This window comes from Lytechinus variegatus, chromosome 7 (assembly GCF_018143015.1).
Source record: "Lytechinus variegatus isolate NC3 chromosome 7, Lvar_3.0, whole genome shotgun sequence".
NCBI lineage: Eukaryota > Metazoa > Echinodermata > Echinoidea > Temnopleuroida > Toxopneustidae > Lytechinus > Lytechinus variegatus.
In genome coordinates, this window is record NC_054746.1 from 87,229 (window position 1) to 103,640 (window position 16,412).

At 37.0% G+C, this 16,412-nt stretch overlaps 1 protein-coding gene across 1 annotated transcript; it reads right to left on the reverse strand.

Annotated features, from left to right (window-relative positions):
- Positions 1-419: 419 nt before the first annotated feature.
- LOC121418129 lies at positions 420-16,072 on the reverse strand. The gene is made up of 2 exons (XM_041611832.1): positions 14,645-16,072; positions 420-1,727 (listed from the first exon to the last, which is right to left on the reverse strand). The coding sequence occupies exons 1-2, from the start codon at positions 15,374-15,376 to the stop codon at positions 1,626-1,628; spliced, it is 834 nt and encodes a 277-aa protein (XP_041467766.1). The 5' UTR covers positions 15,377-16,072; the 3' UTR covers positions 420-1,625.
- Between the last annotated feature and the right edge of the window lie 340 nt (positions 16,073-16,412).

Sequence of the window (16,412 nt, forward strand, 5' to 3'; positions counted from 1 at the left end):
ATGTAAATAAGAAAGTTATGAAATTTTGCTTAATTTCACACAAAAGTTATATGCACATCCTGGTCGGTATGCAAATGAGGAGACTGATGACATCATCGACTATTTCTTTTGTATTCTATTAAATGAAATATGAAATATTCTGATTTTCTCCCCCTTGTCAAGTGAAATCGAGTTTTATTCCTCCCTGAACATGTGGAATTAACATTGTTTAACATTATGTGGTTCAGTCAAGTTTTACATTATTGTCAATTCTGTAAAAAATTGAAAAATTGTATAATTCGAACAATAAATTCAAAGAGAAAAGTGAGTGATGGACATCTTAAACTTGTTCATTTGCATATCACTGAGTTGTGCATGTAACTGTTTTGAGTAAAATAAGCGAAACTTTAAAATGTCATTTTCTTATTTAACATCCGGCTTTTTTAATGAAATTTTCAGCATTTGCTTGTTTGATATTTCTCTCTTGATTCAAATCAACAATTTCTGGGATGGACTTTAATTTTGGAGTTACCCTGGGCCATAGAACCACTGCTAATATAAAGCCTTGGTTAATAATATCTACATGTACATAAATCTTTAATTAAAATACCTTTCATTTTCTACGTTAATAATAAATATCTCTTTGTTCAAAGTAACACTTTGACTTTGATATAAAATGGATAATTTAATTAGTACTTGAAACATAGAACATCTTCTGAAGATTTATTAGTTTACTTTAGCAGCAAAACAGTAAATAGATTAGGTCCAAGGTCATGATAGAGGGTTATGGGGCACAAGAATTACAACCCAATGTATGGATGAGAGTTACTATACACACAAGATACAAATAAAAGATTTTAACAGATAAACTACAATGCTCTTACATACTTTTATGTTTAGAAGACAAGGCCAATTTCAAAATGCTGATAGATGAAAAATTGAAAACATTAAATGTAAGTAACAAAACAACCAAAAAAATATTAGGTTAGGTTAATATTTAATAAAACTCTAATAAGAAAATACAACAAGGATACTTTCCTTTAATATATGGCAGCAGATTTTTTTTGGGGGGGCTGGTGACAAACGTCTCTCCATGAGCCAATTAGATTATATCTTTGATGATCGCTGCATGAATATTTCAGTTTTCTGTCAATTGATTGCTAAACACTACCTACTAATGACTGTTAATCAATTATTGTTTGAAGCAGATGAATATTCATCAACAAAATTGTTGAATAATCATCATCAAAATAATTTACACATCTTTACACTTCATAATAGCTGACTATTCATTAGATGAATATGCCATCATATCTACAAAGCCAGCTAGCTGATTGATCAGCAGATGGATATTCATTACATTACACATTAGTTGGTGACCTAAGTCATGAATATTCATCTCTATGCTATCTGATTTATGAATCAAGAAGGCAGTTCATTTTTAGTTGATTCATATCTCATTGAAGCTCATTTGTTACATGTCCTCCATTAATTGACTGGTTTGCCCACATCACAAATATTCATCATCACTGGTTGCCCAAATCATGAATATTCACCACCATGCTATCTGATTGGTTGATCGATATGATAAAATGCATCATCAAGGCAGTTTATTGGTTGATTCATTTCATACTGAGGCTAATTAGTTATAGGAGCATGTCACCTCCAAAGCTTCCAATAGGACTAAAGAAAGATGACCCATAGTTCTTGGACATGTAATCTGAAATATTCACCTTCCTCATTTGGTTCTGTATGAAAATATAAAAAAAAAACAAAGAGAGATGAAAGCATCGATGCTTTTGAATAATATAATAAATGTATTGGATGACTCAGAATGGAATACCAGAAATATTTCAAGAGTTTGGGTAAATAATCATCTATCCCACCTCCCCCCCCCAAAAAAAAGGGGAGCAATTTGATTGAACAAGTCATATCAATTGCCACATTATACCATCATCACTGCGTAATTTGGTAATTGACAAGCAACTTACATTATAATGATAATAACAACGTACATGTATTTACCCAGGGTAGTCACTTCAGTTCCAAAAACTGTTCTCCAAGCAGGCCCCGCTATTATTATTATTACATGTAGTTCATTATGACATCATTGAGTGTCATTGTGCTCTATGCTGCTTGTCGCATTGCTTTCATTGTTGTACGCTTTGTACTAAGTGTATTTCACGCATTCGCGCATGCACACTAGACTGTTGAATATGTACGGTCTCATATAATGGCAAGTTTTGTACAGGAGCCTGTAGGATATTTGTCGGATTTTGGTTGTTTTAGGGATATGCTCTGGTATTGAACAGGCAATCGTTGCAAACCAAAATATGCATATTAAAATAAATGTACCGTTAAAGTTTAATAAACAATCTATAAAGATGATAATTACTATATTTAAATAGTGCTTATCAGAATAAATGTCTCTAAGCACAATAAGAAAATAGAAAGAGAGAAGAGATTTAAAGAGATTGTTGCTGAAATATCACTTTAGAGGAGTGATACATGATGGGATAAGACTGATACTTATAATTGATTGAAATTTTTTGTACATCACTGTAATATAGTCAAATTTGTCCTTTAAATATCTTTTGTGTTTAAAGGCCCTGTTACAACCGATAATGTCGCACAAACGCATAATGTCACAGTTTTCTAACGCATAATGTCACATGTCGCAACGCATAATGTCGCAGCAAATTGTCAACGCATAATGTCACATGTCGCAACGCATAATGTCACAGCGGTATTTTCTTCAGGAATCGAGCTACAGATAAGATATAAAATATGCTTTTACTTAGTATTTTGAGACTCAAGAAAGAGAATGAAATTATTTGGAAATCAGGATTACTCTTTTAATGGATATTCATCGGTTTATTGCCATTTCGTCTACTACCTTTTTCCCCATTATCGCATGGTCTGATATCATTTCGTCTACCATTAGTAAGTCAACTATCAACATAGTCCAATAACCATTTCGTCTAATTACCATGTCGTCTAATAGCCAGTTGGTCTAATAGCCGTTTTTATATTATCATTTAGTCTAATTGCATTTTTTTCAATTGGTCAAATATCCACTTTGTCCAATATCATTACGTCTTTTACATTTTGGTCTTATAGCCAATTGGTCTAATAACCACTTGGTGTACTCTCATTTTCATCCATGTTCCATTTGGTCTAACTTCAGTTGGTTCGCTATCACTTTGTCCAAACCCATTTCGGCTAACAATCATTTGGTATCGTTGCCATGGGTCCAATCACCAATAGGTCTAATCACCAGTTCTAGGACAATAACCCCCCCAGACAATCACATTAACATTGACATTTTCAATAATGTTTTCTTTTCTTTTATTACCCAGAGCTTTGTTAATAATTTTCCAAGTTCTTTTTAAGTTTGCCTTAAAACAAACAAGTAATCAAACAAAAAACTCAGTCTCATTTGGCAAGAAGCAATCAGATTACAGTTTGTTCAGATCACTTTGTCTTCTGACTAGTTGTCTGTCAAGTTTTTGACGATGGCGAAGACACGACCATCAGATGTCAAAGAAGATGTGACTTTTGGGTGGCGAGAGGTCTGAGTTAGAAGATCGGCATTCTTCTTCGTCAAATCTTTGACTACCACCACGCCGGACCCTTTCAGCCTTCTCCGATGTTTCATCATCTGTTGCTTTGATTTAAAAGATGTAAACTTGACGATGATGGCAGGAGACTTCGAGCTACGGTGCGATTCGTCCCTAGAAGTCTGACGACTCGGGAGTCGGTGGGAACGGTCCATGTCGACGGCTTTCATCTGGACGCCGATCCTCTTCGCGACATCAACCACAACAGCATCGGTGTCCTCCTCAGGTTTCACCTTTACTCCGAGAATGCGTATGTTGTTTCGACGTGAGTATTGCTCGATGTGATCCAGCCTGTTTGAGAGTTCGTTCAGCTTATCTGCACTGGCTTCAACCTTGGATTTGACGTCATGGAGCTCGTGAAGTTTGACGTCAATCGCCACTTCAAGATCGTGGAGAGCAGCAATCTTTTCATCCAGAGCAACACGCAAACGAGACTCCATTTTCAGAAGATCATCTCTGATCTTTTGCCGCTCAGTCACCATGGCTGAAGCCACAGCCTTTTGAACTATCATCTCAAGATGATCTGGGCTAAGAGCTCGGTCAGTGTTTGACGACTTTCCGGGTGGTGTGAACGAGCGTTTCTTATTGGGAAACCCCGTCGTTACTGGGGAAACTGGCTGGGCTGAGTCCGATTTAACTCTAAATCGGGTATTGTGTCTTTTCACAGCATCGGTAGACATAATTAATGAGTTTCGTAATGACACAAATAAAACGTTAAACAACTCTCACACAGACTAGTACAAATTGAGTCACACAAAAACGTCAATGTGGGACTAGAAAGGCAAGTAGACTCTCTGTATTACAAACTACGGTGAAGGTACAAACTGACTCACCAATATAAATTCACAATAATGCAAGTTCTCCCGGTGGTTATATTAGGAACAGATATCAACACATATATTAGTCCATTTTAAGATCCACAGATGGATAGTCCAATAAAAATCAAACGATGCAGTAAAAAAGGGGATGCAGTAAAAAAGGGAACGCATTCCGTCTTCAAATCAAGCTAAATTCTGTGGGGGTTGGGCTGTTTCTCAGCTCATGACATCCTATACATTTTAGCCTATAAACTGAAAAGAAGCTGCATAGTTGTCTTTGCCGTTATAGCACAAAAAAGAATAAGCTATGTGTTTGAAGTCTCGCCACAAGACATCACCTTATGTGTGTGTATTTGAATATCAGTGGCCTATCATCCATTGGCAAGGTATCAATCAACACTTTGCCATTCATCACCCAGGTGCTAAATGAATACAAGTCAGTAGGATGTGAAAAATTATTGGAGCCTGCCCAGTGTGTACATCAACGGCCACTGGTTGGAATACTCCCCAGGGAGTGGATGATGTGCATACATTGTGTGCAGGAATACCTCATTGACTCCAATGACCAAGGAAATAATAAATCTATATAAAGCACAGATACATAGTGCAACATGTTACAAATAACCAAATTATTATTAAATCATTGTGTTTCATGTAGAACCATCAGACAAACAATAAGCTACAGCATTCACCTACATTAGGCAACACACACATTGGATACTACATGTACATACAATAATCAGTGAAATGTCCAGGGACTTGAGGGATAGAAATGGAGAAAACAGCTGAAAGTAGATACTTAAAAACAGGAAAGAATGTCGAGTTCAACAGTAAACCTCACATCCTTTGTGAGCTGTGAGTAAAAATTCAACAAAAAATTTATCATCCGGGTACATCATACGTACATTTTCTAAAATCAAGATCCTTGCATGCAATAAACAAAATGGATAACCCAATCGAAATCATATGGTCATTTTTATGTTTTGTACATGGTTTTTGAAAAAAATGGGGGCTGAAGCCATACCCCCCCCCCCCCGCTTCCGCGGCCCTTGCATTTGGGTATCAACTTTATGAACTTTGGAGTTGGTTTAAAGCAGCAATATAGAGTAGTATTTGTGGTCAATAAATGGAGATCAACTTTTCATAATCAACAATATTTTGGGCATATGATGTTACCACAATCAATATAATCATAAAATCATCATTATTTTTTCAATTCAATCATGAAATACAATGCCCAGTACAAATAATGCCTAGCTGCATCCTTTACTCACAATTTATCACTCTACAACTACATATATCAATGAATATGTTTTACTTAATGTTGCAGTCACGCCCAGTACAAGTCTCAAGAAAGAACCATGATGATCAAATACTTCAGCAATTGTTTGCAGTGTGCAAGACTGTATACAGAATATTTGTTCATTGAAAAAGAAGGTCACAGATCTGCACATCATATATAGTTATGTACACGTATGAGAAAATGGCAGGAAAAGCCCAGCTTGCAAATGCTCTGTTTGTTGTGGTGAGAAAATGCAATAGGTTTCACAATGTAGAGAGTAGGCCTATTGCATAAAACAATATCAAAGGCTTCTACCATTATATGGATAATAAAATGCAGGCTTTCTACAGGTGATGATAATGGAGCTATTAAATGCTGGGTAAAAGTTGGGGAGGGGGGAGGCAGTAAAATGAATTGCTGTACACACGCGTGACCAAATTATTTTCAAACACCCCCTAAACAAGTTTTTCTCTGTGTGCAAAATAACCCCCTTAACAAGCTTTTCGCAGGCTTTATTTACACATTTTGCCCCCTTTAAATAACAAGTTGTCACCAGAACATTAACCCGAGGAAAAAAATACCCTAAACAAGTTTGACCCTGTGATCGACCATTGACCAGTCTTTAAAAACTACTCCTTTTTCTTTCATCAGTGTTTTATACCCCTAATGAGAGCACACACGGCCTGCAGCCAAAACACCCCTTTAAACTTGTGTTTTTTGGTCATGCTTGTCACGGTGTGTACAACAATATGTTGTAGTGAATCTTAACAAGTTGTGTGCATTCTAATCATACATGTAGCTTCACTATATTGAATTCAAAATGAACTTGTATCTAAAATAATATCAAAACAATTTTCTCCTTTATTTTATAGCAATGCATACAGGATGCTCTGCAATATAATTGATAGAAGCAACAAGAATGCCACAGCAACAAAGATATCACTCTGGAAGAATGCCAATTCCTGTTTTGCTTGACAAGAGTTTTGAATGGAAATTTTCAGGTGAAAATGTGCATCAATTCCGCAGCACACATCCAAATCATACTACCGAGCCCCCTCCCCTATCCTGCCTTTAATGTCAATCATGTCTTCTTCCTGGGTTTTCAATTTTGTTGATGCTGTTTTTTTACCAGGGGGGGGGGGTGATTCAAATGACGAGTGGATACCATGGGGTTTCGAAAAGCACCCTAAACAAGTATTTTCCATGTTCTGAAAATGTACCCCTAAATAGTACCATAGACAAGATTCCCTTAATTTGTTTTGACCCCCTCAACTAGTACAGTGATAAGTTAATCCATTCATCTAGTATGCACATTTGAGTTACATCAGAGAAGCAAATTAACAAACAATAATGGAGTGACAAGTAAATTTGCAATTACCAGAAAATATGTAACTACTTCATCACCTGCTATCAGGGAAAAAACTTACATGGGGAGAGGCAACTTGAAATGATCAAGAGAGCCAAAGTAGAAAAGAGCCCTGGGGATTTTAGTATGAATTATAGTCGCATAAAAATGTCTAGTTGCAATGTAGAATAAAAGTCATTATCACATTGACAGATCATGCGAAGTGGACGTGCACTACTGCGTATTGATTGATAAGATTGGGCGTTGCATACATGTATCTTGTCATCATTTAAAAGCTACTCTAAACACCCCCCTGGACATTCTCCATTCACTGTAATGTTAAAGCTTGCATGTACAATCATAAATGTACTTATGTTGCAGATTTACATGTAGGGGAAGGCGGGGTAAGTTGTGACAGTTTTTGCTTTTTGCATGTTAGAAATGATATGATTAATAATCTTGTCGAAATAAGTACCTTGCCTTGAAATTTAATTCTTCTGAAATATTTTCCACCTATATATAACTTTCTATCCCCACACTGAAAGTCATCGTGACCTTTGAAAAAAACGATGTCAAATGGCTCAACTTGCCCCATATATGGGGTAAGTTTGAGCCACCTTCTGGGGTAAGTTGAGCCACAAAAACTATGTACAAAATGTATGAGGGGAGAACCAGCATGTCAATTTTTTGTTTAAAGTCTTTTCACTTGCTAATTCTCTATGAATACTAACATCCTTTAAAAGGAAAAGAGCATTCATGTAAATTTGCTCCTTTCAGCCAGCACTTCAATCGATTTTTATGGTTTGTTTGTTTTTTAAGATACATTACCATAGGAATTACCATGGCTCAACTTGCCCCATGCTGTTTGGCTCAACTTACCCCAGTCCGAACTTAGTGCGATAATTTTGTATCCACACATTTATTATGCATCCATCATATAAAAGACTATGACAAGAATGAAGATCCATACCTGGACTAATAATGTTGTTATCATGTCTTTATTATATTTAAAGACGTGTGTGTTTATAAAGCACTTATCTATTTCACACTCTTTTTTACTTTTTTGGCTGAAATTCATATTTTTCCCTCTAAAAAACTACTTTTTGTTTCAAAGTTGAAAACAATATGGTGGGGTTAGGGGTTATGCTATGGGTCATCAATACATGACACCACCACAATGTCTGACTCATTCATTATTGGCCTGGGGCTGGTGGCTCAACTTGCCCCTATGCTCAACTTACCCCGCCTTCCCCTGCTTCTTTTAAAATGACAATTCTGGAGTAACGGTATGTAAAAAAGTCAAAACTGTGCTGCTGATTATACCTCAATCACATTTACTCTATGGTGAATCAAAATCAGCTGTTTTAACACTTTCGTACCAGCTCCATACCTAGGTGGTTTAAATAACAAGTGGAATGCCTCTGGCGGCCTCACCTGCATCACGCCATTGAATATAGCAGCAGTGCTGACTTTGAAAACTACTATAAAATACTTATTCACAAAAAACACCATTCATATAATGATACAATACTATGTTCATTGACATTTATACTTCATTACCCCTATATCCACAAACTTTGAAAGTTATGACAGCAATCTAATAATTACCTCTAAAATTGCCAAAGTTCAATGACCTTAAATTACCTTTGACTTTGGTCATGTGACCTGAAACTCCATGAGATCTTCAGTGATACTTGATGACTCTTATGTCTAGGTTTTATGAACTAGACCAATATACTTACAGAGTTATGATGGTAATTCAACAAATACCCCCAACTTGGCCAAAGTTCTTTGTCGTTAAATGACCCTTGACCTTGGTCATGTGACCTGAAACCCATTACGAGATGTTCAGTGATACATGGTTACTCTTATGTCCATGTTTTATGAACTAGACCAATACACTACAGAGATATGATGGTAATTCAACAAATACCTCCCACATGGCCACAGTTCATTGACCTTGGTCTTGTGGCCTGAAACTCGGACGAGATGTTCAAAGATACTTGATTACTCTTATGTCCAAGTTTCATGAATCAGATCCATAAACTTTCAAAGTTATGATGGTAATTCAACAAATACCCCCTCCCCAAACATGGCCAAAGTTCAATGACTTTTGTCCTTGGTCATGTGACCTGAAATGTGCATAAGATGTTCAGTGATACTTGATTACTCTTAAATGTCCAAGTTTTATAAACTAGACCAATAAACTTACAAAGTTATGATATAAATTCAACAAATACCTCTAATTTGGCCAAAGTTCATTGACCTTTGACGTTGGTCATGTGACCTGAAATTCGCACAGCAAATGTGACAGGGTTCCCAGCAACCATGTCCAGAAATTTATAAACCTTATAATTGAAGAAGAAAAAAAATCAGCTCGTGAAATATGTGACAGCACATCTAGCCTGTATCCTGATCTGAGGTCAATCATTGAGTTTGGTTGGTAAACAAACAATGTCATGGTCATAGTCATATCAATTGACCCTAAAATCTCACATGTTAGATTCCCTTTAGTTACTTCCTAAGCTTTCAGGGACAATATTCATGTACATGTTGATATAATATATCTTTTAATGTGACAAGAGTTGATCATGAAGTTCATGTAAAGGGATCTAAAGCTATGCAGGTCCTACAGCTACACAAAACCAATTAACATGTAATAGCCAAATTGGGCAGTTTACCCCCCCCCCCTCCCCCCTGCATATACGTTTATATGTAAATTTCCCATTTGCTATTCCACAAAGCTATTAATAGTATCATGCTGCTACCAAATTCTACAAGTAGGATAGGTACATGGATGGGCCTTATTTACATACATACACAATGATGTGCTTTGAAAATCTACCAGCATCCATGGCATTTTAGGCATTAAAAAATCATTTACCGGTACCTTGAGCCTGCCTTCAATTATAGGCCTATAAAAAAAAAACTCCACATTCATTTACAAAGCCGTTTCCTTTATTTTTCTTTATCAAGGTGTGTGTGGGGGGGTGACATGTATGTACTGCCTATTCACACTGAAAGCCAAGCAGTTTCTTGATGAAATATATTTAAAGGACAAGTCCACCCCAACAAAAACTTGATTTGAATAAAAAGAGAAAAATTCAACAAGCATAACACTGAAAATTTCATCAAAATCAGATGTAAAATAATAAAGTTATGGCATTTTAAAGTTGCTTATTTTCAACAAAATAGTTATATGAACGAGCCACTTACATCCAAATGAGAGAGTTGATGACATCACTCACTCACTATTTCTTTTGTATTTTATTATATGAAATACTTTTATTTTTCATCGTTGTCATGTGAAATGGAGTTTTATTCCTCCCTGAACACGTGGAATTCCATTATTTTAACATTTTGTGCTTCAGGCAAAAAGGTCCTTTGTCAAATTCGTAAAAATTGAAATATTGTATAATTCAAACAATAAAAAACAAAAATAGTGAGTGAGTGACATCATCGACTCTCTCATTTGGATATAACTGGCTCGTTCATATAACTATTTTGTTGAAAATAAGCGAAACTTTGAAATGTCATAACTTTCTTATTTTACATCCAATTTTGATGAAATTTTCAGCATCGTGCTTGTCTGATTTTTCTCTATTGATTCAAATCAACATTTTTCTGAGGTGGACTTGACCTTTTAACAACTGTTCTTAGGAGACTTCTCTTTCAATTAATATTGATAGGAGTATAACCACAAAAACAGTTTTTCAGGCACTTCAGGGTGTAATTTCAGGATCAAAATTATGGTCAGGGTAGGTGTTTCACAAAGAGATATTTAAGAGTCACACTTAAATGTCATGTGACATAATTCATGCTAGAGGATGTGCTACTCCATATTAATCAATAAGATTGCACGTCAGCATTGAGCACGACTTTAAGTCACACTTAACATTTTATGAAACACCCCCAAGATGGGCAAATGATGCAGTATTTGGTACAGTGGGTTACCAAAAAATGTGTACAAGTATATTTTAATGTTTTGTACAGATTTTTTTTTCTTTTTAGTGATCTTATGTAACAATTAATGCATGCAAATTATAACTTTATTCTAATTTTCATGTTCTGTTCCAATCTTCACTGTTCAATAATGATACCTGCAGTTGTCATTATTGATCTTATGTCTTTGAATTCAATTCAATTATTTAGTTGAATATTTGAATGAAATTCAGGGAGAGTTTTGGGACTATAAGCTCATCTTTTGAGTAAGTTAGCTGTCGAAAAGTATACTTAAGTTCTTAAGTATAACATAATTTGTTTACTATTATTGGCATTAGATTGTATCAAAGAAAGGAAATAGGCGTTGTGATCATTGTCCCCATTCATTGTCATGATTTTCGCACCGATCGTACGACCGTGATCACCATGACAACAATGTAACTGTACACTATTACAACACGAGACAATGCACAATGCCGTACCCTGGGGTACTACGGTACCCCGGTGTACAGCGTTATGCATCAAATATACACTCGGCAAAAAAAGTTCTTGGACACCTATAAAAGTTAAAATATTTCATATAGATATTTCATTAAAGGCAAATTATTGTATGTCAACATGACCAGACAATATTCCTCTTCCAGTATGACATCATAGTGGAGATGATGTCGACTATCAGCGATCAAGAAAAGAGGCCATCAAACTTTGTAAAATGACGAGGAATCTTCGCAGTAAATTTGAAAAGGACATTGCCAACAATATCAAGTCAAACCCCAAAGCCTTCTGGAGATATGCAAATAGCTCAAGAAGATGCAGAGCTAATTTTGGGGTCATGAAAAATAAACATGGAATCACTGCTGAGAATGACGAGGACAAAGCATCTCTGGAACTCTTTAACCTCTTCTTCAACAGTGTATTTACAGACGAAAATGTGCAGCAGATTCCAACTTTGAAAGATAGACATAAGGCTAATCTCCTAACTGATCTGGACATTACCACAAGTAATGTAAAGAACAAACTGAAATTGCTGAAGTGTTCAAAATCAGCTGGACCTAATGGATTTCATCCGAGAGTTCTAAAAGAAACTGCTGGAATGATTTGCACACCTCTTGCACTTATCTTCAGAAAGTCCTTGAAAGAAGGGTATCTTCCGCAGTCATGGAAAGATGCAAATATCACACCAATACATAAGAAAGGAAAGAAGATGTTGTTAAAAACTACAGACCAATAAGCCTGACTTCAGTTATCGGAAAGATCATGGTATCTCTTGTGCGTGATGCCATTATCAATCACCTTATTCAGAATGACTTATTGTATGATGCACAACACGGATTTCTACCAGGAAGGTCTTGTGTCACGCAACTGCTTGAAGTCATGGAATTGTGGACTGCCTCTCTTGATGAAGGATGTGAAGTTGATACCATCTACCTTGATTTCTGTAAGGCCTTCGATTCTGTCCCCCATGAGCAACTGATGAAGAAACTAAGATCCTATGGTATAACAGGTTGTCTGGGAAAATGGCTTTACAGTTTCTTAACCCACCGGAGGCAGAGAGTCGTCATGAATGGAAAAACTTCACAGTGGTTACCAGTTAGAAGTGGAGTGCCTCAGGGTAGTGTCCTCGGACCGACAGTTTTTGTGGTATTCATCAACGATCTCTGAGGTAGTAAGCAGTATCGTAAAGATATACGCTGACGACACCAAACTCTTCAGAGAGATCAGAATGGAGGATGACTGTCACAGGCTACAAGCTGACTTAGACAACTTAACTGAGTGGTCCAAGAAGTGGCAGCTCCAGTTTAATACAACAAAGTGCAGATCCCTCCATCTAGGTCATCAGAATACCCATCATCAGTATCATCTAGATGGAGATGTGCTGGAGGAAGTTTCATAGGAAAGAGACTTGGGAGTCATTATGGACTCTCAACTGAAATTCCATTCCCATGTAGCCAAAGCAGTCTTGAAAGCTAATCGTGTGCTTGCTATGATTCGACGCACTTTCTTGCATAGAGACAAAAAAAATGTTGTACAAGTCACTTTTGAGACCAATTCTTGAATATGCGAATGGAATATGGTACCCAAGATATGCTTCTGACTTGAAGGCTACTGAGAAAGTCCAGCGATGAGCGACCAAGCTAGTACCAGCCCTGAAAGAAATGGACTATGGTAGAAGACTGTGTGAAATGAAATTACCCTCCATCAAGTACAGACTACAAAGAGGTGACATGATACATATCTATAAGATAATCCATGGCATTAATGATGTGAATAGAGACCTATTCTTCACATCAGCTACCACTTAATCAATGCGTGGCCACCCTTACAAGCTCTTTTTGAAAAGGAGTAGACTGGCAGTGAGACAAAACATCTTCAGTGTTAGAGTGGTCAATGACTGGAACTCTTTGCCTGCTGAGGTAGTCACAGCATCAACAATCAATGGCTTCAAGACAAAGTTAGACAAGTTCTGGTCTGCATGGCATTATGTTCATGCATGGGAATAGTGCCTATTTCATTTCAACACATTGGCACAGCACATTGCACAAATGAACTGAACTGAACTGAATAGCGCAGACTCAGTTTCAAACTTATTCCAAGCTAGGAAGACAACAAGATAGACCTGGAAACTTGACTGCAGGAACAACTGTATTTTTCCAGTAAATGCGGTATAAAAAAAAATGCTATTGTGATCATTACTTTTTTGCCGCATCTGGTCTGGTTGTATGTGTAGTTCATAATTCTGAGGCATCAACCACATTTGAAATTTTCATTTGCCGCAAACGATCAGAAAAGTTTAGTAAAGGTTAATTTCTTACTTTTTCCACTAATTAAGGTAAGTGATATAATCTGGGCAAAAATCTAGCGTAATAGTGCTTGGTTATTGATGTCTTGTCATGCGCACAAATTTCTGTTTGTTTATTAATTAGATGGAAAATTGATCCAAATGGATATTCATAAAATTTCACTTCCTCTGATTTCTTCACTGAAACTGGCGGCTTTGAAGGCGGACATCAAAAAGGTCTTAACTGCCGTTCTTTCTTTTGTGTTTCATTACAAATGAACAGCTGCTTGAATAAATTTGTTGCCTGTTGGAACTTCTTGGTTCTATAAATTGTTTTAATCTTTGATACTGAAACATAAATTCGAAATATTCTATGCATAAATTAGAGATAAAATTTATAAAAATTTACAAAGGGTCTGAAAACAGCGAAAACGAGTCCAGTTCATCATTTCTTTATCGATTCAATTAATTTACTTTTTCAAAATGAATGGTTTAGAGGCGTGTTACCAACAGTTCTCATGATTTCTATGCAATACAATTATTACTGAATGATCTATCTCACTTGTATATAATTTCAACTATGATTGATTACGTAAGATTATAATTTTCAAATTTCGAGGCACTTTTGCATGTTATTTTCTACCCATGTGATGCCACTGCATGTACGTCATTAAAGAAAAAACTTATGACAGGTTCGGAGTCAACATAAATATTTAGGCAGGTTGTTGGCCCCTATCTTGGCAAAGAGGGCTTTGTGAAATGGTTAGCAGACAAGTAGCTCACTATCTCCAATTTAGTCAAGAAGTTAAGAATTATGACGGTGTTGAGAAACGGGCCCCAGGTCTTTTGTCATAGAACTTGATTTAATCTAATACTTACCAGTTGGCATTTTCTCTTCTCATGCTTGACGTTGATCTGGGGGCTCCTCGGGTGAATGCACTTCTTCTCGATCCATTCCCGGTACTTGCAGTTCCTGGTGGCAGGTTCTACCGTGTCCGGTGAAAACGTGACGCACCTCTTGAAGCTAGCCTCCAGGCAGTCGTGAGGTCCTGGGTAAGTGCTAGCCCTCCGTCGACCATGGTAATTAACCTTTAAGCAAGGTTTTAGACAACCCTTTTTGGTACTTGGTGCCGCAACTCCTTCTGTTGATACTTTCTCAATCTCTTCTGTAGCTGTATTTTCTTGGGAGTTATCCTGTCCATTTTCTGTCATCTCTTTCTCATTGTCCTTTTCATTCTCATCAAGGTCGCTTTGATGCTTGTCTGAGTCAGCTTCATCTTCTGGTTCCACTGCCTTGGCGACGATGGAAGAATCATGATCACCTTCTGGTAGGTTCTCTTCCTCACCACATTCTTCACAATCATGATACAATTCGACATCATATATTTTACTAGGCATGAACGACTCATTTGGAAGGGAGTTGCTGACTACATCGGCACTGTGGCAGCCGCGGCCATCATCAACATGAAATCCTCGCTTCAGGAATGGTATTTTGATATGAAGCTTTGGGGCTTTCATCTTGAGGAGACGGCGCCTTGTGTTAGGACTGGCAACGCTATCTCCTGCTGCATTCTGCAAGTTCTGAATATCTGCATTTTCTGCTTTCTCCATTTTGCATAAATCCTTGATTTCAATAGTTGGTACCGGTATAGAGAATAGAATCAATGCCTGGGCTGGGCTAAAAATGAGTATGAATTATGATGATGAACAATTGAAGCAGTTCTGTTGCTAAGCTAAGCTAAGCTGTCTACAAAGTACAAATATTACCGGTACAAAGGCCGTTAGGGGAAGAGGTCCTCTTCAATTGAAACTTTAAGGGCTACGTGTAAAACTTAAAGTGAACAGTCAAAATTTCACTGCATGCACAGCACAGCAAGATGAACAGTGTCTTAGTCTAGTAGTATTACATACATGCGCATGCCCAACGTCGACGCGAGCACAGCGACAGCTGAAGGCGAGGCGGAGCTCACCCGAGCGAGGCTCAGTCAGAGTCATGCAGACTCGAGTCACTTCGTCTTCGACGGATTCAAATCAGCATCTAATTTGACATCGGTATCAGTACAGGCAGAGTAACAGTAAAGACCATCCAAATCGAGCAGGAAAAATCCGACGTTAGATTAAAATTAGAAATAGATGACGTTTTTACCGGGCGTTATCATCAGCATGACGATCTCAACAAAATAGTGCAGATTTATTTTGTACACCAAACATACTTGAGGGCGGGGTACCGGTATATGCGCATGTAATTGTTGTGTTATTGCGTTGATATGATTTGGGGCCAGATAACGTAGTCTAAGTATAAGATCCGAAAATGATGTCTTGAATCGAAGTAGGAAATGTGATGAATTCAGAATTCATAATTCACAAATCACATATTCAGAAAAGCAAACAGAATGATAAGGCTACATTAAATCAAATCAAATATTTTCATTCATGAACTTCTTTTTCCTATGTAATTTGTTTGATATCTCTTCTTATATGATTTTTTAAGGTTGTTAAGACTACCGGTACTGTTTGTAAACGTGAAGCCATTTTCACGTGAAGCTCTTCCTCTTTGTAAACAACAAAGGGTCACAGCAGGGATCGGATCGAGGTAAATTGGGTCATTCATTTATCGGTCAGACTAAAAAACTCAGACTGAGGTCCC

Bases quoted from the DNA above. Each gene is read 5' to 3' on its own strand.
- LOC121418129 (XM_041611832.1), bottom strand. From the start codon at position 15,376: ATGGAGAAAGCAGAAAATGCAGATATTCAGAACTTGCAGAATGCAGCA. The intron at 1,728-14,644 runs GTAAGTATTAGA...ATTTTCATACAG, and splicing joins AGAAGAGAAAATGCCAACTG to AACCAAATGAGGAAGGTGAA.